Below are 23,776 nucleotides of genomic sequence, written 5' to 3'. Positions count from 1 at the left end.
GGAGGGGATGGCTTACCTGCTGACTTTTATGTAGAATTCTGGCCTGTCCTGAAGGATCAATTGTGCGAGGTGGTGAGGACCTGTATGGATGAGAAGAGATTGTCAACGTCAATGAAGAAGGGTATTATCACTTTGCTCTATAAGAAAAAAGGAGATCATCGGGATATTAAGAACTGGCGCCCCATTACGTTACTGAATTGTGACTACAAAATTATTGCAAAATTAATGGCTGATAGAATGAGGAAGATTGTGGGCAGTGTGATTGGTGAATGGCAAGTTTGTGCGGTACCCGGTCGAAGGATTTCTGACAACCTAATTCTCTTGAGGGACATCGTGTATTATGCTCAATGCAATAACATGCCGTTGGCTTTAGTAAGTATTGACCTGGAAAAGGCATATGATCGAGTGGCGCACTCCTTCCTCTTTATGGTTTTGAGGCAGCTGGGGGTTCCGGAGGACTTTGTTAAACTAGTTGAGTGCCTGTATCAGGGGATCAGCAGTCAGATCCTGGTCAATGGGAGTTTGTCTGGGGAGGTGGAGGTGAAGTCAGGTGTAAGACAGGGGTGCCCCTTGTCGCCTGTTGTTTTCATCTGCGTGATTGAGCCCATGTTGAGACATCTGGTGAGAGATAAGTGCTTTAAAGGTGTGTTTGTGCCTGGGTGTGAGAGTGTGTCGGTTAAAGCTGTTTGTTACATGGATGATGTGAACTTTTTGTGTAATTCTGCTAAGGATGTGTCAAGGGCGGAACTTCAGCTCAGTATTTTTGGTTTAATGTCTGGTCTGAATGTTAATTGGGGCAAGAGCAGTGTGTGTGTTCTAAGTGGCACGTGTGATGTGTCCAAAAGTAAATTGAAGGCTGTGCAGGAGGTGGAGGTTTTGGGGATTCATTTTGAGAGAAATTTGGTAAACCAGAAGAATGTTGCTAAAGGGGTGGAGAAGGTGGAGAAAAAACTTTATTTATGGAAGACCAGAAGGCTGTCCTTTTCTGGGAAGACTTTGATTGTAAAATCTGTAGTTCTGCCCATTTTGGTGTATTTTTCTGTTATTTTTCCGCCCAACAAAAGGTGGGTACAGAAAATTACTAGGATGTTGTTTTTTTTTTCTGGGGTTGCAAAATGGAAAGGGATGCCAGGGAAATTGTAATGAAGGATGTGCAAATGGGAGGGTATAACTTCCCTAATATTTCTCGTTTTCTGGAGGTGCAGTGGTGGATGGTACATCTTAAGACTTTCCATTCAGGGGGGAAAGTGGCCGCCTTAATGCGGTATTTGATTGGGTGGCCGTTGTTGAAATGGGGTTGGTGTAAAAAAGATTTGACGAAGCCAATGTCCATGCTTTCTCCAGTATATTATTTAAAAATGAGCATGTTTTTTCAGGGAAATCAGTTGCAGGCGTTGGGGGAGGGGGCTTGGAAAAAAGAATCCTTATGGAAATGGTTGAGGAGGGGGGAACTGTCAACAAATATTTTTGGCTTAAGCCCTAAAAAAGCCGAAGTATGCTGGAAAAATTTATCGATAAAAGGTATAACGAATAGACAATTGGAGGTGGTGTGGTTGTCCCTGCACAATTGCTTATCGACCATGTCCTTCTTAAAATCTAGGGATTTGGTGAGGCGGGAGGTACCGTATATACTCGAGTATAGGCCGACCCGAGTATAAGCTGAGGCCCCCAATTTACCCCCAAAATACTGGGAAACTTATTGACTCGTGTATAAGCCGAGGGTGAGACATCCCTGTGTCCCGTCCATCCCTGTGTCCATTCCTGTGTCCCGTCCGTCCCTGTGTCCATCCCTGTGTCCCGTCCGTCCCTGTGTCCATCCCTGTGTCCCGTCCGTCCCTGTGTCCATCCCTGTGTCCCGTCCGTCCCTGTGTCCATCCCTGTGTCCCGTCCGTCCCTGTGTCCATCCCTGTGTCCCGTCCGTCCCTGTGTCCATCCCTGTGTCCCGTCCGTCCCTGTGTCCATCCCTGTGTCCCGTCCGTCCCTGTGTCCCGTCCGTCCCTGTGTCCCGTCCGTCCCTGTGTCCCGTCTGTCCCTGTGTCCCGTCTGTCCCTGTGTCCCGTCCGTCGCTGTGTCCCGTCCGTCGCTGTGTCCCGTCCGTCCCTGTGTCCCGTCCGTCCCTGTGTCCCGTCCGTCGCTGTGTCCCTGTGTCCCGTCCGTCGCTGTGCTGTGCTGTCCGTCCATCCCTGCCTACCTGTGCCAATCTGCAGCCTCTGTGTGCCACGCTCTCCTCCTGGCAGACGGCGGCCATTCCTCTGTTCAAAAGCCGCGCCTCCCTCTCTGTGATAGGCGGAACACTCAATTTCCCAGCAGTCAGTGTTCCGCCTATCACGGACATCCTCTCATCCTCGTCCATAGTATGAGAATGAGCGGATGTCCGTGATAGGCGGAACACTGACTGCTGGGAAATTGAGTGTTCCGCCTATCACAGAGAGGGAGGCGCGGCTTTTGAATAGTAGAATGGCCGCCGTCTGTCTGCTCGACACGCTGATCGGGCAGGCAGACGGCAATGACTCGAGTATAAGCCGAGGGGGGCACTTTCAGCCTCAAAAAAGAGGCTGAAAATCTCGGCTTATACTCGAGTATATACGGTATGCCCAAGGGAAGGTTGTGGAGGAACTGAAAATGTGAGGCATGTATTTTGGGAATGTTTTTTTGTGAAAGAAGTTTGGAGGTTGCTGTGTGGCTTTGTGCAAAGGGTGGTGGAGGTGAAAGGTGTATCTTATGAGTCTGGTGTTCTTGGGTTGATGGGAGAAGATAAAAGGAAGCAGCGCAAGATGTTTGTGATATCTGCTGTGGTAAGGGAGGTGGTGTGGGAAACCTGGTGTGCCTTTGTGAAAAAAAAATTGGTGGTATCTGAAAATGACTGTGTGGATTGGGTGATGGCAGGGATGTTTTATGTATTAGCAGTTGAAAGGAGGAAGATGGGTGTGGAGGAAGCTGATGTTTTTTGGAATTTTGGGAGGTGGAGGGTTGGTGAAGGTTAAGATTTTATTGTATAGACGGTATATATATATATATATATATATATATATATATATATATATATATATATATATATATATATATATATATATATATATGAAATTTTATTCATGATTTTATCTTTTTGTTTGATTAACGCCACAAATGATGAACGGAACACGGCTCAGTGAAGGTGTCAAGTGCTAGTTTAATGCTGAGTTTGAGTGATTCAGTCTGAGTGGGAAAAAAAAAAAAATCTGTTCTTATCAGTTTAATATCTGATACGTCCCCTATCTGGGGACCATATATTAAATGGATTTTTAGAACAGGGAGATGGAAGAAGAGCTTGCTCTGTCCACTCCACGCATCGACCTGGTATTGCAGTACCTCCAGGACCGGTGCACCCCTCTCTTATGCAGTTTCCAAAAACAGAATGAATTCAAACAGCAAATTCTCCTCCATCCTCCTCATCCTTTTGCTTGCTTGCTCACTCACTTGCAATGTTACTTTTGCTGCTCACAAACTGTCTGTATGTTGTTCATTTTTGCAATAAACTTGCGTTTAACCCCTGTGTGTACTGGTGTTTTTGCTTCGTGTCTGTTCTTGGCCTTTCTTTCTCCCTTCCTCCTCCTTCCTTGCTCACTCAATATTTTTTTGCTCAGGAAAAAGCAGGTGAAGTGGCAGTAGTTGCAAGAAGCCAAACCTAGGAAGTCAGCAAGTAGACACATTTCGACTAGGCAGCTAGCTCGAGTATGAATGAACTTTCTAGGCAAGGCCCAAGATGAGGCCTTCTTTTTCCTAGCCATATCCAGCCAGCTCAGCCATTGCAATAGGCCTGACTTTGCTCCATTCCTGTCCCTTCGTACAACCAGCTTGCTGAAAAGCAGTCACTGCCTGAGTATTCATTCAGCAGCCTGTGTCTCCCTCTAGTGGGTCCCAGCCTTTTCGGCTTTCGTCCACGTGTCCCAGGAGGCGGTCTCATGCAAATGCTTTTCCCTGGTGGAGCAGCAACGAGAAGCAACTGGATGAGTGCAATTGTTGCTGCTGTCTGCCTGCTGGTCATTGCCAGGGTCAGCAGGTGCTTGCAAAGGTGTTGGACAGGTGTTAGAAATTGTGGATTCCTATCTAGGTCATCAGGAGGGGATTAGGCTGCTTGGCCAGGCCAGGTGTGAAAAGTTGCTAATCAGCGTCTCCGCCCGGTCTAGACGCGGGGGAAGGGCAGACAGGGGGCCAGGAGAGCAGCAGCTCCTCTCAGTGAGCTCTGGGTTGCGGCCATTGCGCCGCTCGCTCGGAAAAGAGAATAATTGGGTTATCGCTTCTCGGCCTTTTGGCACGATCAAAGGACTCCCACGCGTGACCGAATTTTCGGGGGATCAGCGGGCCAGGCCTCTGAGCCTGGCCAGGTGAGCATCGTACTTTTGGGGGTTCCCCCTTTGTATGGAGAAGGCCGAGGGCGATTAAGGTTTCTATTTTAAGAGTACCTAATTTGCATGTGAGATGGAGGACGGTAGATTTACCTCAGCGGCCCATGAGGTTCGCTTTAAGAATGCAATTAAAGTAGAGATAAAAGAAACTGAATACGAAAGTGATCTGGCTAAAATTGTGATGGAAAATGTGCTCTCACCATATGATGTAGATGGTGAGGATTTGTGGTGTATGGCTGAGTACAGGAACCAGGGTGTTGTTGAAATTGTTTTCAATGATCATTACAAGTACCGCTCTTTTAAAGAAGATTGGGAAAGAAAACAAGATGAACCTGCAATGCAAAATTTTGAAATAGAATTTTTGCATAGGAATCCTTGGAAAATGGTTACAGTCATGATGTATAATCCTTATGTAACAACAAGAGAAGTGACGGATTTTCTCAAGGTGGAATGTGAGGAAGTGGAGTTTGTGAAACTCATAGATAATACTGTTGGTGTTTGGTCTGGTAAGAGACTCTATAGAGTACGCTTTTATGCAAATGAGTTCACTCCAGATCGTATTGAGCACATTCCCCAGACTTTTCAAATCGGAAGGAATAGAGGTTTTTTGAAATATTCTGGAATGCCAGCGTACTGTTGGAAATGTGGAACAGTGGGACATGTAACGAAAGATTGTGAACTTTTGAAAAAATGTGGAAAGTGTGGTAATTTGGGGCATGCGGAGGAGTCCCAAAAGAGTGCACCCATTGTAAAAACCAAGGCCATGTGTATGAAGAGTGTCCAACAAGGACTAAAACTTTTTTCGGAAACAGTGGCTGGCCCAAAGAATATACAAAAGAACCTCCCGGATGATGATGATGTATTGAGACAGGTGGTCGAAATGGAGAAAGAATTGGAGAATGAGAAGATGAGAAAAGAAAAAAAGGAAGAAGCTCCTAGAGAAGAAAAGAAGATGGAAGAGGAGGTGGAAGTGCCAATGGAGGAGAGCTCGGATTCACCACAAGGTGGTGGTGTGAAGAGTGGAAGTCTGGATGTGGTGCCAGAAACAAGTGGAAGCGTGCAAGAAAGTTTGATAGAGAAGATCCCTGAAGTGCCATGTGAAGAGATGGAATGTCGGATTGAGAAAGAGGGAAGGCAAGAAGAATACTCAGTAGAAGATATGGGGAACAAAAGGCGGAAAATGGAACCTGGAGATGTGGAGGATACTTCCGAGGGGATGGGTTCTCCGGATTCCTTCTCATGGTCGATAGAGGTGGGGAAGGAGGATGATGGAGATTCTGTGATCTCGGACACAAGGGTTGAAAGGAGGTGTGTAGATGGTCAAAGGTTTGAACCAGGATAGCCTGGAGTATGAAATGGAGGTTTTTCCTTTTTGCAGAATTTTGAATGTTTTTGAGGATTGCGTCCCTCAATGTGAGGTCTATTTTGAGTTGTAGACGAAGATCGTTTTTTTTTTATTTTCTTTCAAATACTCCAGCAGACATTATTTTATTGCAAGAATGCGGAATTAATTTCAGATTATCGTATGGAGAACTGGAAAAAGACTGGACTCTTGGCCCATCATTGTGGTCGGGGGAAAATGAAACAAAAAATTCTGGAGTAGGTTTCTTGGTGAAGACAAACCAAGTGGAGATAATTTCTGTTTTTCATATTGAACCGGGTAGAGCGATGATGGTAAAAATTTCTTTTATGGGAAAAATCCTTAGAATAATTAATTTATATGGGTCTGTTCGGAAAAATGAACGTTATGAGTTGTTAGAAAAGATTTAAGGTTTTCTTAGTTGGTTTAGAGCCAGTCATTTTTATGGGAGACTTCAATTGTGTTTTGTCAAGAGATGATAGAGGCGGGGATCATTTGCTGGACAAATCTTCGAGACTTTTGAACGAAATTTGTGAAGATTTGCAACTTCGGGATACATGGAAGGTTGTAGGAGATGAATCAAGTAGATTTACTTGGAAAGGTTCAAACGGAAAATCTAGAATCGATTATTGTTTTATTTCTGATGGGCTAGAGCCAACAAGGTGGGAGTTGCGTGAAAATTTGTTTTCGGATCATTCTTTAGTTTTAGTACATTTAAAAGTGGAAGGCAGTGTTGAGGTACAGAGAGGGTTGTGGAAAATTAATGTTATGTTACTTGAAGATAGGCAAGTAGAGGAGAGATTTAGAGAGTTATATGGGAGTTGGAGGAAGGTGAAAGGGAAATTCAAGTGTGTGAGGAAATGGTGGGATTGGTGTAAGAGACGGTGTAAGGTGTTTTTTAGTAGGATGGGGGTGGTACGTAAGAGAGAGAGTTTGAGGTGTTATGAGGAATTGAATGCAAGGTGGCAAGGGTTGATTAAGTTAAAGGAGATTGGAGTGAATGTTGGTGATGAGATGGAAGTGGTGCGGAAAGTAAGAAGTAAGTGGATTGATGAGAGAGGGAAAAGCATTATTTTTAGGGCAAAAGTTGAGGAATTTGAAAAGAATGAGAAATGTACTAGTTTTTTCTTTAAAAAGTGTGTTGGGAAAAAAGCAGTTATTAGTGAGATTGATGGGTGTACGGATTTAAATGGAATGTTGAAGAAAGTATTTTTGTTCTATCAAGATTTATTTGGGAAGAAAGAGATTGATGCTGGTTTTTATAATGATTTTTTGAGTGGATTGGAGAGAAAATTGGATGAATGTAAGTATGAGGAGTTGATTGAGTGTGTGACATGTGAGGAATTGGAGACAGTGGTTAAGAGTATGGCAAAGGGGAAAACACCTGGGTGTGATGGGTTGAGTGTTGAGTTCTATTTAAAATTTTGGGATGTGGTGAAAGAAGATTTGTGTGTGTTAGTAAATGAAGTATTTGAGAAAGGGGCACTGAGTGATTTGCAAAAAGAGGGTGTAGTATCTTTGTTATTTAAGAAAGGTAATAAGGCGGATATTTGTAATTATAGGCCAATAACGTTGCTAAACGTGGATTATAAAATCATTGCAAAGTTGTTGGCAAACAGGCTTAAAAGAGTGATTAATTGTGTGATTGGAGAAAGTCAGGTGTGTGCGGTGCCAGGGAGGAGTGTATGGGAAAATTTAATTTTATTAAGAGATGTGTTGGATGATGTGTTGGTTAGGAGACAAAAGGTGGCTTTGGTTTCTTTTGATTTTGAAAAGGCGTATGATCGAGTTAGTCATCAATTTATGTTTCTTGTGTTAGAGAGAATGGGTTTTCCGGTGAAATTTATTAAGATGGTGAGTGTGTTGTATAAGGATGTGTGTTCAAGAGTAATTGTGAATGGAGCGTTAACAGAAAAAATTTAAATAGCTTCAGGGGTTAGACAGGGTTGCCCTCTGTCACCATTACTTTTTATATGTTGTATTGAACCTTTAATAGTTGCTTTATGTAAAGAAAAAATGGTTCGGGGTATTTCAATTCCTGGAAGTGGTGGAAGACAAGTTAAGGCTTTAGGTTATATGGATGATGTGGTTGTTGTGTGTGCTGATGTGAGGGCGGTGAAGCGTGCTGTTTTGTTAGCTGAATGTTTTTGTGGAGCGTCTGGTTTTAAGATTAATTTGGATAAGAGCGAATGTTGTGGTTTTGGTGAATGGGATATGAATGAAAAGTTTAAAATTAAGTGTGTGAAGGAGCAAATTAAAGTGTTGGGAATCTTTTTTGATCAGGAAATAAGTGGGGTGAAAAGTTGGGAAGTGGTTTTGGAGAAAATTAAGAGAAAAGTGGCCTTTTGGAAATTACGAAAACTGACTTTTGTGGGGAAGATTCTGTTGATTAAAGCTATTATTTTACCACTGTTACTTTATACAGGATTGTTTTTTTTTTCCAAAGGAGGTTATACTGAAGAGGATCATTAGAGAACTTTTTATGTTTATTTGGGGAGCGAAAATGGAAAGAGTAAGAAGAGAGATAATGTATAAAGACGAGTGTAAAGGTGGAAGGGGGATGCCTGATGTGAAACTATTTCTGAGTATGCAGTATTTAGGAATGATTGTGATAGTGAGTGGAATGGATAATTTAGTTGGTGATATGGTAAGATATAGTGGTGGGAGAGTTTTGAAAAAGTATAAGTGGTTGAGTAGCAATTTAAAGAAACCGTGTTCAGATGTTCTTAGTCAACATTATAAGATACTCTATCGTTTGGTGAATTTGTATAGTGTTCAAGAATGTGAGGTGAGTAGTGATGGACGAACTTCCGACGGGACGTTTCGCGAACGCGAAACGCGAACGGACACAAACGTTCGCGAAAACGACCGTTCGCCGCGGGCTCCATTGACTTCAATGGGAGGCGAATTTCGCAAACCTTTAGGTCGAATTTGCGGCCACGGGGTAATTATTAGGGGGTAGCACGTAGTCCCACCACCTGGACAATAGCATAATACATGTATGAGGTGAATTTGGGATCGATAACTACAAGCATTTTTTTTTTATTTGGGAAATTGTTCTGACAATTCAGGACTATGGAGCTAATGAAGGCAATGGAGGAGAGGGAAGGTCAGGGACCAGGGTAGGCAAACAAGAGGGTGCAGGAGATACAGAGCACTGACAGCAGCACCGTAATACAGAGCACTGACATCAGCACCGTGACATACAGCGCTGACAGCAGCTCCGTGACATACAGCGCTGACAGCAGCTCCGTGACATACAGCGCTGACAGCAGCTCCGTGACATACAGCGCTGACAGCAGCTCCGTGACATACAGCGCTGACAGCAGCTCCGTGACATACAGCGCTGACAGCAGCACCGTGACATACAGCGCTGACAGCAGCTCCGTGACATACAGCGCTGACAGCAGCTCCGTGACATACAGCGCTGACAGCAGCTCCGTGACATACAGCACTGACAGCAGCTCCGTGACATACAGCGCTGACAGCAGCTCCGTGACATACAGCGCTGACAGCAGCACCGTGACATACAGCGCTGACAGCAGCTCCGTGACATACAGCGCTGACAGCAGCTCCGTGACATACAGCGCTGACAGCAGCTCCGTGACATACAGCGCTGACAGCAGCTCCGTGACATACAGCGCTGACAGCAGCTCCGTGACATACAGCGCTGACAGCAGCTCCGTGACATACAGCGCTGACAGCAGCTCCGTGACATACAGCGCTGACAGCAGCTCCGTGACATACAGCGCTGACAGCAGCTCCGTGACATACAGCGCTGACAGCAGCTCCGTGACATACAGCGCTGACAGCAGCACCGTAAGCAGCCCCAGGAGGAAGTCAGCACAGCACAGGGATGGTGTGATCCCCTCATAATAAGAACCCCCAGGAGGAAGTCAGCACAGCACAGGGATGGTGGGAGCCCCTCATAATAAGAACACCCAGGAGGAAGTCAGCACAGCACAGGGATGGTGGGAACCCCTCATAATAAGCAGCCCCAGTAGAAATATGACACCGCTCAACCTCTTCAAAGAGGAGGGTAGGGGCATATAGTACGGTGTGCTTTTTTGGGTCAGGGAAGTGAGCCAAATGAATTAAGAAGGTCTGTGTGCTTGATTCCAAAAATTGTTTATAGACATATACATGGTCTACTGATCACATGTGTTGAATTCCTCCGAGATCCATGCCTCATTCATTTTTAGAAATGTGAGGTAGTTAACACTGTGGTGAGCTAGGCGAGTACGCTTATCGGTCACAATCCCCCCTGCTGCGCTGAACGTCCTTTCGGACAGGACACTGGATGAGGGGCAAGCCAACAGTTCGATTGCAAATTGGGCAAGCTCTGGCCAGAGGTCAAGCCTGCCCACCCAGTAGTCTAGGGGTTCATCACTCCTCAGAGCGTCCACATCGGCCGTTAACCCAATGTAGTCGGACACCTGACGGTCTAGGCGTTCCCTGATGCTGGATCCGGATGACACCTGTCGATGGGTCGGCTGAAAGAATGACCTCATATCCGAAGTCACCAACACATCTTCAAACCGGCCTCTTCTTGCAGGCGCTGTTGGATTGGTACCCGCAAATCCTTCTCTGGGAGTGGGAATTGCTCCTCTGCCAGCGCACGCAAAAGCAGAATGCAGCATTTCTCGAAGCAAGGCCTGGAAGTGCTGCATTCTGACAGCCCTCTGCGACGGCGGTAACATTTCCGCCATTTTGTGTTTGTACCGGGGGTCTAAGTACGTTGCCACCCAGTACTGGTCCTTGACCCTCATGCTTTTTATACGGGGGTCCCTATTAAAACACTGGAGCATGAAGGCCCCCATTTGCACTAAAGTGGAAGCGGTGTGGTGGCCTGGCTCCTGCTCATCATCCAGGATAATGTCGTCCTCTTCATTCTCCTCTCCCCATCCTCGCACAACAGGGATCCCAGAAAGGTTTAAAGCATGCTCTTCTTGCTCCTGCTCATCCGCCCCGGCACCATCCTCCTCTGACTCCTCATCAGACTCCTGTTGTTGACTTGTCTCAGATAGAGTAGCCCCCCCTGGGAATTCATCCAGCATTGCGACTTCCTCATCTTCCCGCTCCTGCTCCTCCACAGCCTGATCAATGACACGACGCAATGCACGCTCCAGAAAGAAGGCATAAGGTACCATGTCACTGATGGCGCCATGGCTGCGACTGACCAGTTTGGTGATCTCCTCAAATGGCCGCAGAAGTCTGCATGTGTCGCGCATGAGCAGCCACTGGCGCGGTGAAAAAAAACCCAGCTCCCCAGAACCGTTTCTTTCGCAGAGTTCATACAGGTAGACGTTAACTGCACGTTTCTGCTGGAGCAGCCTATCAAGCATATAGAAGGTTGAGTTCCATCGCGTCGGGCAATCGCAAATAAGACGTCTGACCGGCAGATGGTGTCGCCGCTGAATGTCAGCAAGGCGAGCCATGGCCGTGTAAGATCTTCTGAAATGGGCCGAGATTTTCCTTGCCTGCCGCAAGATGTCCTGGACCCCAGGGTATTTGACAAGGAATCGCTGCACGACCAAGTTTAAGACGTGTGCCATGCACGGCACGTGCGTGATTTTGCCCTGTTTCAATGCGCTAAGCAGATTGGCACCGTTGTCACACACCACTTTACCAACTGTCAAATTGAGCGGTGTTAGCCACTCATCTGCCTGTGAACGCAAAGCTGAAAGGAGTGCCGGGCCAGTGTGGCTCTTTGCTTCCAGGCACAACAGACGCAGCACGGCATGGCAACGTCTCACCTGGCATGTGGAATAGGTTCTGGGGAGCTTGGGCGGTGCAGTGGAAGAGACGTTAGCAGCGGAAAAGGAGGAGGCAGCTGAGGAGGAGAGGGAGGAGGATGGAGTAGGAGGAGGAGAAGAAGAGTCAGGCCTGCATGCAATCCGTGGCGGTAAAACCAAATCTACACGGGTGCCACGGGTTACATGCTTGACGGCCGTCAGAAGGTTCACCCAGTGGGCAGTAAAACTGATATACCTTCCCTGCCCGTGTTTGCTAGACCACGTGTCTGTGGTCAGATGTATCTTGGCACCGACACTGTGTGCCAGAGATACATTCACTTGCCGCTGAACATGGCCATATAGCTCTGGGATGCCCTTCTCTGAGAAATACTTCCTTCCTGGGACCTTCCATTGTGGTGTTCCAATGGCCACAAATTTGCGAAAGGCCTCCGAGTCCACCAGTTTATATGGCAGTAGTTGGCGGGCTATGAGTTCTGACAAGCCAGCCGCCAACCGTTGGGCAAGAGGGTTATCCGGCGTCATCATTTTTTTACGCTCAAACATTAGGCCCACGGAAGCCTGCCTTTTTGCAGAAAAATGTGAGCTTGGCGTGATGGAAGGTGGAGTGGAGGACAATTGTGAGGAGAGAGGAGAAGGAGAAGTAGAAGACGAGGCTGGACGGTGAGAGCCTGCAGTGTGGCTTTGTGTGTTCCGTTGCTCCCACTGGGCTCGGTGATGGCTGCTCATGTGCCTTCTTAAGGCGGTCGTCCCTAGGTGAGTATTGGGCTTACCGCGACTAACGCGTTGACTGCAAAGATTGCAGATGGCAACGCTATTGTCAGCAGCGGACACGTTAAAAAAAGCCCACACTGCGGAGCCATGTGCCGGTGTCCTGGGAGCGCCAGATGTGACCGTACATGGTCGATGACTCGCTCCTGATACATTTGCAGTCTGCTTTGTCCCTGCTGTGCAATGTAAGTCATTGCTGCTTCTCCTCCCTATCTGCTGGTCCATATCTCCCTCTGAACTCCCCTCCTCTTCCTCTCTTGTGGGCACCCACGTGACATCACTAGACACGTCATCATCAACGTCACCTTCCCCACCGCTATAAGTAGAGTAGGCAGCAACACCGGGGACCAACCTCCTCCTTGGGCTGATCTGGGTACTGGCGTCAGACTGCTGAGTAGCGCTTGTTGCTACCTCCTCTTCCTGATCCAATACCAAGAGTGGCTGCGCATCAGAAATGTCCTCTTGATATGGATCGGAAAATAATTCCAGTGACTCAAGCGGAAGGTATGTGGTGGTGGTGGTGGTGGTCGTGTTGTTGGTGGTAGTGTCTTTGGGGGTGCACATAGCAGAGAGTGAAGAAGAGGGTGCAGATCGAGAGGATGAGGAGGGTGCAGAAGAGTAAGGCTGAGCGAGCCACTCAACCAAGTCTGGTGCATCCTTTAAAGTAATTGAACGCACCTTCTGCAACTTCCCACTTTGGCTCAAGCCTGTTGCTCCTGCCCTACCCCTACCACCCCTGCGGAAGGGCCTGCCTCTTCCTCTGCATGTCATTTTTTAAATGACCCTGTGACAAAACTCTTAGTCCCTATACCGCTGAAGGACTGCTGCAGTATAGGTGAGCGGTCAGCAGTGGTGCACGTCAACCCTATCTATTGTGGACCTATAGCGGTCCTTACAGAACAGCAGACTGTACCGCACTCAAGCCTATGTACCGTAGCACCCTATACCAAGTTACCAGTCCTTATAAGAACTTTTGTGGACCAAGCAGGTTGTGTATTAGTGTTTAGCAGACTGTACGTCAGTCCCTATACCGCTGAAGGACTGCTGCAGTATAGGGCAGCGGTCAGCAGTGGTGCACGTCAACCCTATCTATTGTGGACCGATAGCGGTCCTTACAGAACAGCAGACTGTACCGCACTCAAGCCTATGTACCGTAGCACCCTATACCAAGTTACCAGTCCTTATAAGAACTTTTGTGGACCAAGCAGGTTGTGTGTTAGTGTTTAGCAGACTGTGCGTCAGTCCCTATACCGCTGAAGGACTGCTGCAGTATAGGGCAGCGGTCAGCAGTAGTGCACGGCAACCCTATGTATTGTGGACCGATAGCGGTCCTTACAGAACAGCAGACTGTAACGCACTCAGGCCTATGTACCGTAGCACCCTATACCAAGTTACCAGTCCTTATAAGAACTTTTGTGGACCAAGCAGGTTGTGTGTTAGTGATTAGCAGACTGTACGTCAGTCCCTATACCAATGAAGGACTGCTGCAGTATAGGGCAGCGGTCAGCAGTAGTGCACGGCAACCCTATGTATTGTGGACCGATAGCGGTCCTTACAGAACAGCAGACTGTAACGCACTCAGGCCTATGTACCGTAGCACCCTATACCAAGTTACCAGTCCTTATAAAAACTTTTGTGGACCAAGCAGGTTGTGTGTTAGTGTTTAGCAGACTGTGCGTCAGTCCCTATACCGCTGAAGGACTGCTGCAGTATAGGGCAGCGGTCAGCAGTGGTGCACGTCAACCCTATCTATTGTGGACCGATAGCGGTCCTTACAGAACAGCAGACTGTACCGCACTCAAGCCTATGTACCGTAGCACCCTATACCAAGTTACCAGTCCTTATAAGAACTTTTGTGGAACAAGCAGGTTGTGTGTTAGTGATTAGCAGACTGTACGTCAGTCCCTATACCAATGAAGGACTGCTGCAGTATAGGGCAGCGGTCAGCAGTAGTGCACGGCAACCCTATGTATTGTGGACCGATAGCGGTCCTTACAGAACAGCAGACTGTACTGCACTCAGGCCTATGTACCGTAGCACCCTATACCAAGTTACCAGTCCTTATAAGAACTTTTGTGGACCAAGCAGGTTGTGTGTTAGTGATTAGCAGACTGTACGTCAGTCCCTATACCAATGAAGGACTGCTGCAGTATAGGGCAGCGGTCAGCAGTAGTGCACGGCAACCCTATGTATTGTGGACCGATAGCGGTCCTTACAGAACAGCAGACTGTAACGCACTCAGGCCTATGTACCGTAGCACCCTATACCAAGTTACCAGTCCTTATAAAAACTTTTGTGGACCAAGCAGGTTGTGTGTTAGTGTTTAGCAGACTGTGCGTCAGTCCCTATACCGCTGAAGGACTGCTGCAGTATAGGGCAGCGGTCAGCAGTGGTGCACGTCAACCCTATCTATTGTGGACCGATAGCGGTCCTTACAGAACAGCAGACTGTACCGCACTCAAGCCTATGTACCGTAGCACCCTATACCAAGTTACCAGTCCTTATAAGAACTTTTGTGGAACAAGCAGGTTGTGTGTTAGTGATTAGCAGACTGTACGTCAGTCCCTATACCAATGAAGGACTGCTGCAGTATAGGGCAGCGGTCAGCAGTAGTGCACGGCAACCCTATGTATTGTGGACCGATAGCGGTCCTTACAGAACAGCAGACTGTACTGCACTCAGGCCTATGTACCGTAGCACCCTATACCAAGTTACCAGTCCTTATAAAAACTTTTGTGGACCAAGCAGGTTGTGTGTTAGTGTTTAGCAGACTGTGCGTCAGTCCCTATACCGCTGAAGGACTGCTGCAGTATAGGGCAGCGGTCAGCAGTAGTGCACGGCAACCCTATGTATTGTGGACCGATAGCGGTCCTTACAGAACAGCAGACTGTAACGCACTCAGGCCTATGTACCGTAGCACCCTATACCAAGTTACCAGTCCTTATAAGAACTTTTGTGGACCAAGCAGGTTGTGTGTTAGTGATTAGCAGACTGTACGTCAGTCCCTATACCAATGAAGGACTGCTGCAGTATAGGGCAGCGGTCAGCAGTAGTGCACGGCAACCCTATGTATTGTGGACCGATAGCGGTCCTTACAGAACAGCAGACTGTAACGCACTCAGGCCTATGTACCGTAGCACCCTATACCAAGTTACCAGTCCTTATAAAAACTTTTGTGGACCAAGCAGGTTGTGTGTTAGTGTTTAGCAGACTGTGCGTCAGTCCCTATACCGCTGAAGGACTGCTGCAGTATAGGGCAGCGGTCAGCAGTAGTGCACGGCAACCCTATGTATTGTGGACCGATAGCGGTCCTTACAGAACAGCAGACTGTAACGCACTCAGGCCTATGTACCGTAGCACCCTATACCAAGTTACCAGTCCTTATAAGAACTTTTGTGGACCAAGCAGGTTGTGTGTTAGTGATTAGCAGACTGTACGTCAGTCCCTATACCAATGAAGGACTGCTGCAGTATAGGGCAGCGGTCAGCAGTAGTGCACGGCAACCCTATGTATTGTGGACCGATAGCGGTCCTTACAGAACAGCAGACTGTAACGCACTCAGGCCTATGTACCGTAGCACCCTATACCAAGTTACCAGTCCTTATAAGAACTTTTGTGGAACAAGCAGGTTGTGTGTTAGTGATTAGCAGACTGTACGTCAGTCCCTATACCAATGAAGGACTGCTGCAGTATAGGGCAGCGGTCAGCAGTAGTGCACGGCAACCCTATGTATTGTGGACCGATAGCGGTCCTTACAGAACAGCAGACTGTAACGCACTCAGGCCTATGTACCGTAGCACCCTATACCAAGTTACCAGTCCTTATAAGAACTTTTGTGGACCAAGCAGGTTGTGTGTTAGTGATTAGCAGACTGTACGTCAGTCCCTATACCAATGAAGGACTGCTGCAGTATAGGGCAGCGGTCAGCAGTAGTGCACGGCAACCCTATGTATTGTGGACCGATAGCGGTCCTTACAGAACAGCAGACTGTACTGCACTCAGGCCTATGTACCGTAGCACCCTATACCAAGTTACCAGTCCTTATAAAAACTTTTGTGGACCAAGCAGGTTGTGTGTTAGTGTTTAGCAGACTGTGCGTCAGTCCCTATACCGCTGAAGGACTGCTGCAGTATAGGGCAGCGGTCAGCAGTAGTGCACGGCAACCCTATGTATTGTGGACCGATAGCGGTCCTTACAGAACAGCAGACTGTAACGCACTCAGGCCTATGTACCGTAGCACCCTATACCAAGTTACCAGTCCTTATAAGAACTTTTGTGGACCAAGCAGGTTGTGTGTTAGTGATTAGCAGACTGTACGTCAGTCCCTATACCAATGAAGGACTGCTGCAGTATAGGGCAGCGGTCAGCAGTAGTGCACGGCAACCCTATGTATTGTGGACCGATAGCGGTCCTTACAGAACAGCAGACTGTACCGCACCCAAGCCTATGTACCGTAGCACCCTAGACAGACCAAGTTACCAGTCCTGATAAAGAGCTTTGTGGAACAAGTGAGTTGTGAATGATTAGCAGACTGCAGCAGAAGGGCAGCAGTCAAGTATAATATTCTTTCTATATTTGGAAGAAAGAATATTATACGTGTACAAGCCTATTACCGTACCACTGATACCAGTCCTGAAAAGAACCTTTGTGGAACTAATAGTAACAGCAAGTCTTTAAAATTATCCTCACTGCCTGACACACTGCTTCCTGCCTGTCCCTATACAAATTGGCAAAAAAGAGTAGGCTGGAACGATTAGCTGGAACAGCTCTTTTGTGGACCTGATAGTAACAGCTAATGATGATGATGATGATGATGATGAAGAAAGACTAATCTGGCTGAGCTGTCCCTAAAATAGCAGCATACAGCGCTCTGTCCCTTTATCTAAACTGACAAAAGAAACTCAGGCTGCTGACCTAACACCTATACCAGTCCTGAAAAGAACTTTTGTGTACCAAATAGCTAGCGTTTTCTCTGTCCCTACTCCACACAGGATCCTTTCCCTACAGTGACAGAAGAAAGAATGTAAAATGGCCACCGGATCGGGTGTATTTATAGGTTAGGGGGAATGTCCAAGTGTCCATGAGCTGTCATGTCTCAATTGGTTGTCCTGTAACACATGATAAACGTGTCACGAAAGGTTAAAGTTCTTGTATACATTAAACACGTAAGTCCGCCGGGGCGAACGACGGAAAAAGGCGTTCGAACCCGCGGACGGCGAAAGTCGGAAATTCGCCGCGAAACGACCGCCGGGCGAACCGTTCGGCCATCACTAGAGGTGAGTGAATGGAAGCAACCTAAAGGTGTGATTCAGAAAGTGAGGAATGTGCAAGGTGTTGTACAGGTTGGAAGATATAGAGAGACTTTTTCAAAAGAAATTTGGAACTTAGTAACCAATAAATGATTAACAAATACTCAAAAAGACCTGGGTTGGCAAGTGGTTCATGAGTGCTTGCCTGTGAGACAATTTCAGTATAGAAGAGGTTTATTAAGGACAGCTCGTTGCCCTAGACATCCTTGTGGTAATGATGAGACATGTATGCACTTAATGTGGAATTGTGATTTCGCACAGGATTTTTGGAGGAAAGTTGGAGGGTTGTTGAAAATAGTAACTGGTATGAAGCATTTGAATTATGAAAAGGTGATATATGGGTTAATTTAGGTGTGAATGTAAATAAAAGATTAATGGCGTGGCAAATTATTAGTGTGGGAAAAGAGGTATTGTGGAAGTGTAGATGTGTGCTGGTGAATAAGAGAGAGTTGATTAGTGTGGATGAATGTTTTAAATTTCTTTTATCAGGTGTGTTTCAGTTTTTTTTGATTGATTTAAAAAATAAGGGTGAGTGTGCTAAGAGTGAATGGAAAATAGGATTGTGGAATTCGATTTAGGAGAGTGTAATAATAGTTGTTGTATTGTAATATCTATTTGTAATGTGTAAATCAATCCTTATAAAAAAAAAAAAAGATAGAATTTAGGAAATCCAAATAAATGATGCAAATATAAGTTCAACACAAGGAGTGTTTCTTTGAAGTCTTTTTTGACGTTGGACAAATAATATATCGCTGATATTTAGTGAAAAAAAAAAATCGACTATAGCCCTTAGGGGTGTCTCTGCTTCACAGCTAAGACGTTGAGAACCACTTGTATCTATCCAAGCCATTAGGTCCTTGTGGGGTACCCTCTGCTCGGCCTTGTAGGATCGTTGATTAAATTCAGCTTCACCTACTTGCTGCTATTGGGCCAGAGGCTTAGCCCCCACAAGGAACAAGATTGCGGTCTTCCCTCCTCCCCCCCCCTCTCCGCATTACTACCTCCGGGCAGTAGATGCAAGAGCCTTTGTAAAGGCTTCAGAGCAAAGACTTAGAGGAAACAAGAAGGAAGCCGCTGAAGGAACAGCTGAGGCGACATCCTCCTCCTTGAAGATGGGGAAGAGTGATAAGAAGACCAGCAAAAGCAAGAAGAACCCCGCTCCAGCCACTTCCACGAGGTCACTGAGAATGTTGCTGCCTCAACCTCCACCTCTACCCCGGCCAGCACCAGCCAGCCGAGACCAGCCAAGCCTTCCCCCCCTGCAGACGGGCTCCCTACCTTAGAGCCCTGGATGAAGCAGACAGTCGTGCTACAGCTGAAGGAGGTGGACAGAAGAGTCCCCGACATGACCCCGGAGATCTTCGGAAAGAAGATGATCCTGGAACAGGGGTTCAGCAAAGCGGAAACGCTTTCAGTCCAGGCCTTCACAAAAGGTACCTTTTTCATAACTTTTGTGTCGTTCCAGGTATGCAGAAGATACTGGGATATGGTAAAGGCGAGTGGCCCTGAATCCCCCTTTCGTAAGTTCACTGCGAACTGCCCCATCACACGGGACGAGAAGTGGGTGACAGTGGCCATGAGGAACCCCCATACCCCAGGTAAGGATATAGCCACTTACCTCCATAGGTTCTGCACTGTGGTGAAGGACCCAGTCCGAATCCTCGATGCAAACGGCTTATGGATAGGTAAGTGGTCAGTACTCTGCAAGTTTAGGAAGGACCCTTCGGGGGACATCCAGCACCTGCAGCCGTGCTTCTCCCTGGGCAACTCCGCAGGCATCCTTTACTACCCCGGGATACCCTACACCTGTAACAGGTGTAGCCACCCCGGACACATGGGTAAGGATTGCAAAGAACTTGCTTGCAGGTTCTGTAGGGTCACAGGCCATGAGACCAAGGATTGTCTGAGGTCCAAAGCCTGCAACCTCTGCAGAGCGGCTGAGCACGTGTTCAAACACTGCCCCCAGCGGTCCCGATCCTACGCTGGAGCCCTGATCCAGGGCAAACTATCTACCAGCACCAGGAAGAAGCCACCGGAAAGGGAAAAAGAACCACAGAAGACCACGGGTAAGCCCACCCCTACCCCCACCCCTGTCCAGGCCCCAGCCCAGACCCCTGCCCCAACCCCTGTCTCCAGCACCCCCCCACCCGCCACCTCGGTGCTGGAGGCGACCCTCCCCCCACCCACCCCGGACCTGTCCTCCCTGGAGGACTTCCCCACCCTCCCTTCCACCCCCACCAGTGGACCCTCAGGAAGCCGGAAACGGAAGCCTAGGAGTCCAACAGCAGAGGAACCCGCTTCCTCCACTAAAAGGCCCACTGGCGACCAGCGCGAAAGCGAGGGACCAGAGCCAATATTGCAGGACCTCGAGTCAGCAGGAGAGGAGGAGGAGGATGTGGGGGGGAGGTGGAGGTCATGGCCGTCCCTGAGCCTGACCTCCCCTCCGACCTCCACGTCACCATCTCCCAGACGATGATGGATGCTGTCCTGGAGGAGCTCGGTCTGTCCGAGAAGAAAACAGGACAAGCAGAGGAGGCAACGGAAGACCCCCCTCCGGGGAGGTAAGTTCGGTCCCTTGCTGACTAGACCTCATACCCTTTTTCATTATGGCAGAGATCTCAATCTTTTCCATTAATGTGAGGAGTATCAAGGATACATCTAGACGGCAAGCGGCACTGACATTTCTTGCCACTCAGCAGAGTGATGTCTACATGCTCCAGGAGTGCGCACTTCCTCCTCTGAGGAGGTACACCCATCTGACCTCCCAGTGGACCCTCGGTCCCTCCTACTGGTCCGGGGGTGGCGATTGTAAGTCTGCAGGTGTAACCATTCTTGTCAGGGGTGGGCGCTTCACGGTTGACTCCATCCATGAGCTAGTCTGTGGCCGTCTTCTGGTCATAGACGGCTCGTGGGTGGGAGAGCCAATTAGGCTCATCAACGTGTACGCCCCCCCAGATAAGAATGAGCGGCTGGAACTTTTCCAGACCCTGCAGACCCAACTCGTCACCACCAGGGCAGTAGTAATCAGCGGTGATTTTAACTGTCCGATAGAGGAGGATGGGCGCAGCTCCAGCATGTACGCAAAACTTGATGCTACATCCAGGCTGCTCAAGGAGATGATCTCGGAGGCTTCGCTGCAGGACGCCGTGGGATCCATAGGGAAAGGTACCGTGAACTACTCATGATGCCGTCCCGATGGATCAGTGCATTCCAGGATCGACTTCGTGCTCACTTCAAAAGCAGTCAAGCATCGCGATTTCTCCATGATCCCCTGCTTTTTCTCTGACCACAGGGCTATTCACTTTCGGGGTGACCTGGGCGAGGGCTTTGCCCGCGGACCAGGCTCCTGGAAGCTGAATAGTACCCTGCTGGAAAATGAGGAACTGATGGGGGAACTCCGGGAGGCCTATGCCACCTGGACGGAGGAAAAGCGATTCTTCGGAAGGGTAAGTGACTGATGGGAGTTTGTGAAGGTCAAGCTGCGCAGCTTCTTTCAGGCAAGGGGACGACAGCAAGTGTGTGCCAGGAAGAAGGAACTCAGGAGACTGCAACGTCAGTTGCAGTCCCTGCAGGACCTTCACCACTGTGGCTGGGACGTTAGGCAGGACCTGGAGGACACCAAGAAGAGCCTGAAAGGGCACTTTGAGGAAGAATCCAGGCACATTGTCTTCCGTGCCAAGGTGGAGAACCTTGAGAAAGGTGAGAAGTGTAACTCTTTCTTTTTCAGGAAACTCCACTCAGGACACACTCCCTTGTCTGAGCTGCGTGACGAGACCGGAACACTCCAGAAGGGAAAGGAGGCTGTGATGCAAGTGGTCAGCGACTACTACACCAACCTCTACTCCCCGAAAACAACAGACACACAGGCAGCTGACAGGTTCCTGTCAGGTATCTGTAACCAAATTGATCCTGCAGGTTCGTCGGACGTCAACGCCCCCTTGGTGTTGGAGGAGCTGCACTCTGCCGCTAAATCCTTTAGACAAGGCAGGACCCCGGGCTGCGATGGTCTCCCAGTTGAACTTTATGTAACGCTGTGGGATCTCGTAGGCCCGGACCTGCTAGAGCTGTACGAGGAGATGGTGATGGAGGGCAGAATGCCTCTGACCCTAAGGGAGGGGATGATCACGGTTTTGTATAAGCGCAAGGGGGAGAGATCGGACCTGAAAAACTGGCGTCCGATCTCTCTTCTGAACGTGGACTACAAAATCCTCGCCAAGGTTCTGGCCAACAGGCTGAAATCTGTCATCGGACAGATCATCCACCCGGATCAGACTTGTGGCATTCCTGGTCGCAGGATTGCGGACAGCATTGCGCTTGTCCAGGACACGGTCCAGTATATTCATGGCCGCCGTGTGCACACGGCCCTGGTCAGTCTTGACCAGGAGAAGGCCTTTGACCGTGTCTCCCATGAGTTTATGTGCAGCACTCTGCGCAGGTTTGGTCTTGGGGAGATGTTTTGTTCGTATGTAAATGTTATGTATAATGATATTTGTAGTGTGGTGTTGGTGAACGGTTGGAAAACTGACCCCTTTCCAGGATTGTCTGGGGTCAGACAAGGCTGCCCTCTCTCACCTCTGCTTTTTGTCTGTTGTATAGAGCTCTTCGCCTGAAGCATCAGACGGAACCCAGAGATCAGAGGGATCACAGCACCAGGACCGGACAGACGGGAGGTCAAGTGCTCGCTCTACATGGATGATGTGACGGTGTTCTGTGCCGACCGGCGCTCCATCGACACACTTGCCCAGACGTGTGAGGACTTCGGCCAAGCTTCAGGGGCAAAGGTCAACTGCGGGAAGTCGGAAGTCATGCTCTTCGGAAAGTGGTTCCTGTCTTCTTCTGCACCCATGCCCTTCAGCGTCAAAGCAGACTTCATCAAAATCCTTGGGGTCTGGTTTGGAGCAGAGGGCGCAGCCCTGAAGCCCTGGGAAGAAAGACTGACAAAGATACGACAGAAGTTTGGAGCCTCCGAGAACTCACCATCGAAGGCAAAACACTGGTACTCCGCAGCGAGATTCTCCCTGTGTTGCAGTACCTCGCCCAGGCCTGGCCCCCCCGGGTTAACACCTGCAAGGCCATCACCAGGGCAGTGTTTCACTTCATCTGGAGCTCCAAAATGGACAGAGTAAAGCGGGTGGTTATGTTCAAGGAACCCCTCAAGGGCGGTAAGGGCGTGCCCGACATCGCCACCCTACTGAGGGTCTTCTTTGCCTGTAACTGCATCCGCAGAACTTTGGTGGACAGAACTGTAGACTCTGGTGATAACTCCATGTCCCGTTTTTTCCTCCTGCCTCTCTGGAGGTCCCTTGGATGGGATAAATGGGACAGCTCCATCCCCTACAACTGGGACACTCCTTGGTATTACTTGGACACTTTCAAGTTTATTAAGGAGCTCGGGCTACATGGAGTGAAGCCCGACTTGTGGAAGCCAAAAACTATCCACAAGTTGATCAGAGCATCGGACATTGTTGAGACTGTTCCAGGCCTCCCTTCAGCCACTTGTAAAGTGGTCTGGAGGAATGTTTCTTCAAAGAGACTTACCAACAGGCACAAAGATCTGGCATGGATGGCAATCCAAGAGGGGTTGCCACTCAGGACATTCATGCATGCCAGATACAGACACTGCCCCTTTTGCATCATCCAGGAGGAAACTGCTCTGCATGTTTTCTGGGAGTGTCCCTTTGCACAGGGCCTGTTGAGGGCTCTGGAACCTGATCTCAAAGACTTTGTTCCACAGACTGCCATTACACACTTTGGTGTGCTGAACGGACTCTTTTGTGGAACTCATTCACAGGAGGACATTGATAGTGCCTGGTGGGTGCTGTGTTGCTTTAAGGACGCTGTTTGATGTGCCAGAAAGCGCCTCATCCACCAGAGGGAGAGGATGTACATCGAGGACTGCCGCAGACTGACTCACAGTCTGCTCAGAGACTATCACCTGATGGACAACAAGGAGGAAGAGGAGGTCTGAAGATTTCCCCTCCCCCCCCCCCCCCCTCCCACCACTATGTACCCTTTTTGGCAGTTCAATAAAGCTTCGGGCCTGTGAACTCTTTTCCCCCCTCCCCACCCCACCTTCTCCAACCCCCCCCCATCACACCTGTTGCTTATTGAAAATGCCATTTTGATTTTGACTTTGACTAAGACTGTATGACTTGACATGTTTTTGGTAATGTTTTTGGTAATGCTTTCAGGGTAATG

General features: G+C 48.4%; 1 protein-coding gene and 1 non-coding gene across 2 annotated transcripts; both read left to right on the top strand.

Moving 5' to 3' along the window:
- Positions 1–3,188: 3,188 nt before the first annotated feature.
- On the top strand, positions 3,189–3,370 carry LOC143990511 (U2 spliceosomal RNA). The gene has a single exon (XR_013277373.1). It is a non-coding gene; the product is annotated as a U2 spliceosomal RNA (small nuclear RNA).
- Positions 3,371–18,869: 15,499 nt separating this feature from the next.
- LOC143986768 (uncharacterized) lies at positions 18,870–23,774 on the top strand. Its single transcript, XM_077485173.1, has 2 exons — positions 18,870–19,644; positions 23,770–23,774. The coding sequence occupies exons 1-2, from the start codon at positions 18,870–18,872 to the stop codon at positions 23,772–23,774; spliced, it is 780 nt and encodes a 259-aa protein (XP_077341299.1).
- Positions 23,775–23,776: the final 2 nt, after the last annotated feature.

Source organism: Lithobates pipiens, unplaced genomic scaffold (assembly GCF_037356315.1).
Source record: "Lithobates pipiens isolate NorthernLeopardFrog02 unplaced genomic scaffold, aLitPip1_a1.2 Scaffold_18, whole genome shotgun sequence".
NCBI classification, from domain to species: Eukaryota; Metazoa; Chordata; class Amphibia; order Anura; family Ranidae; genus Lithobates; species Lithobates pipiens.
Note: the sequence above shows the minus strand (reverse complement) of the source record. Positions and strands in the feature narration are given on the sequence as shown.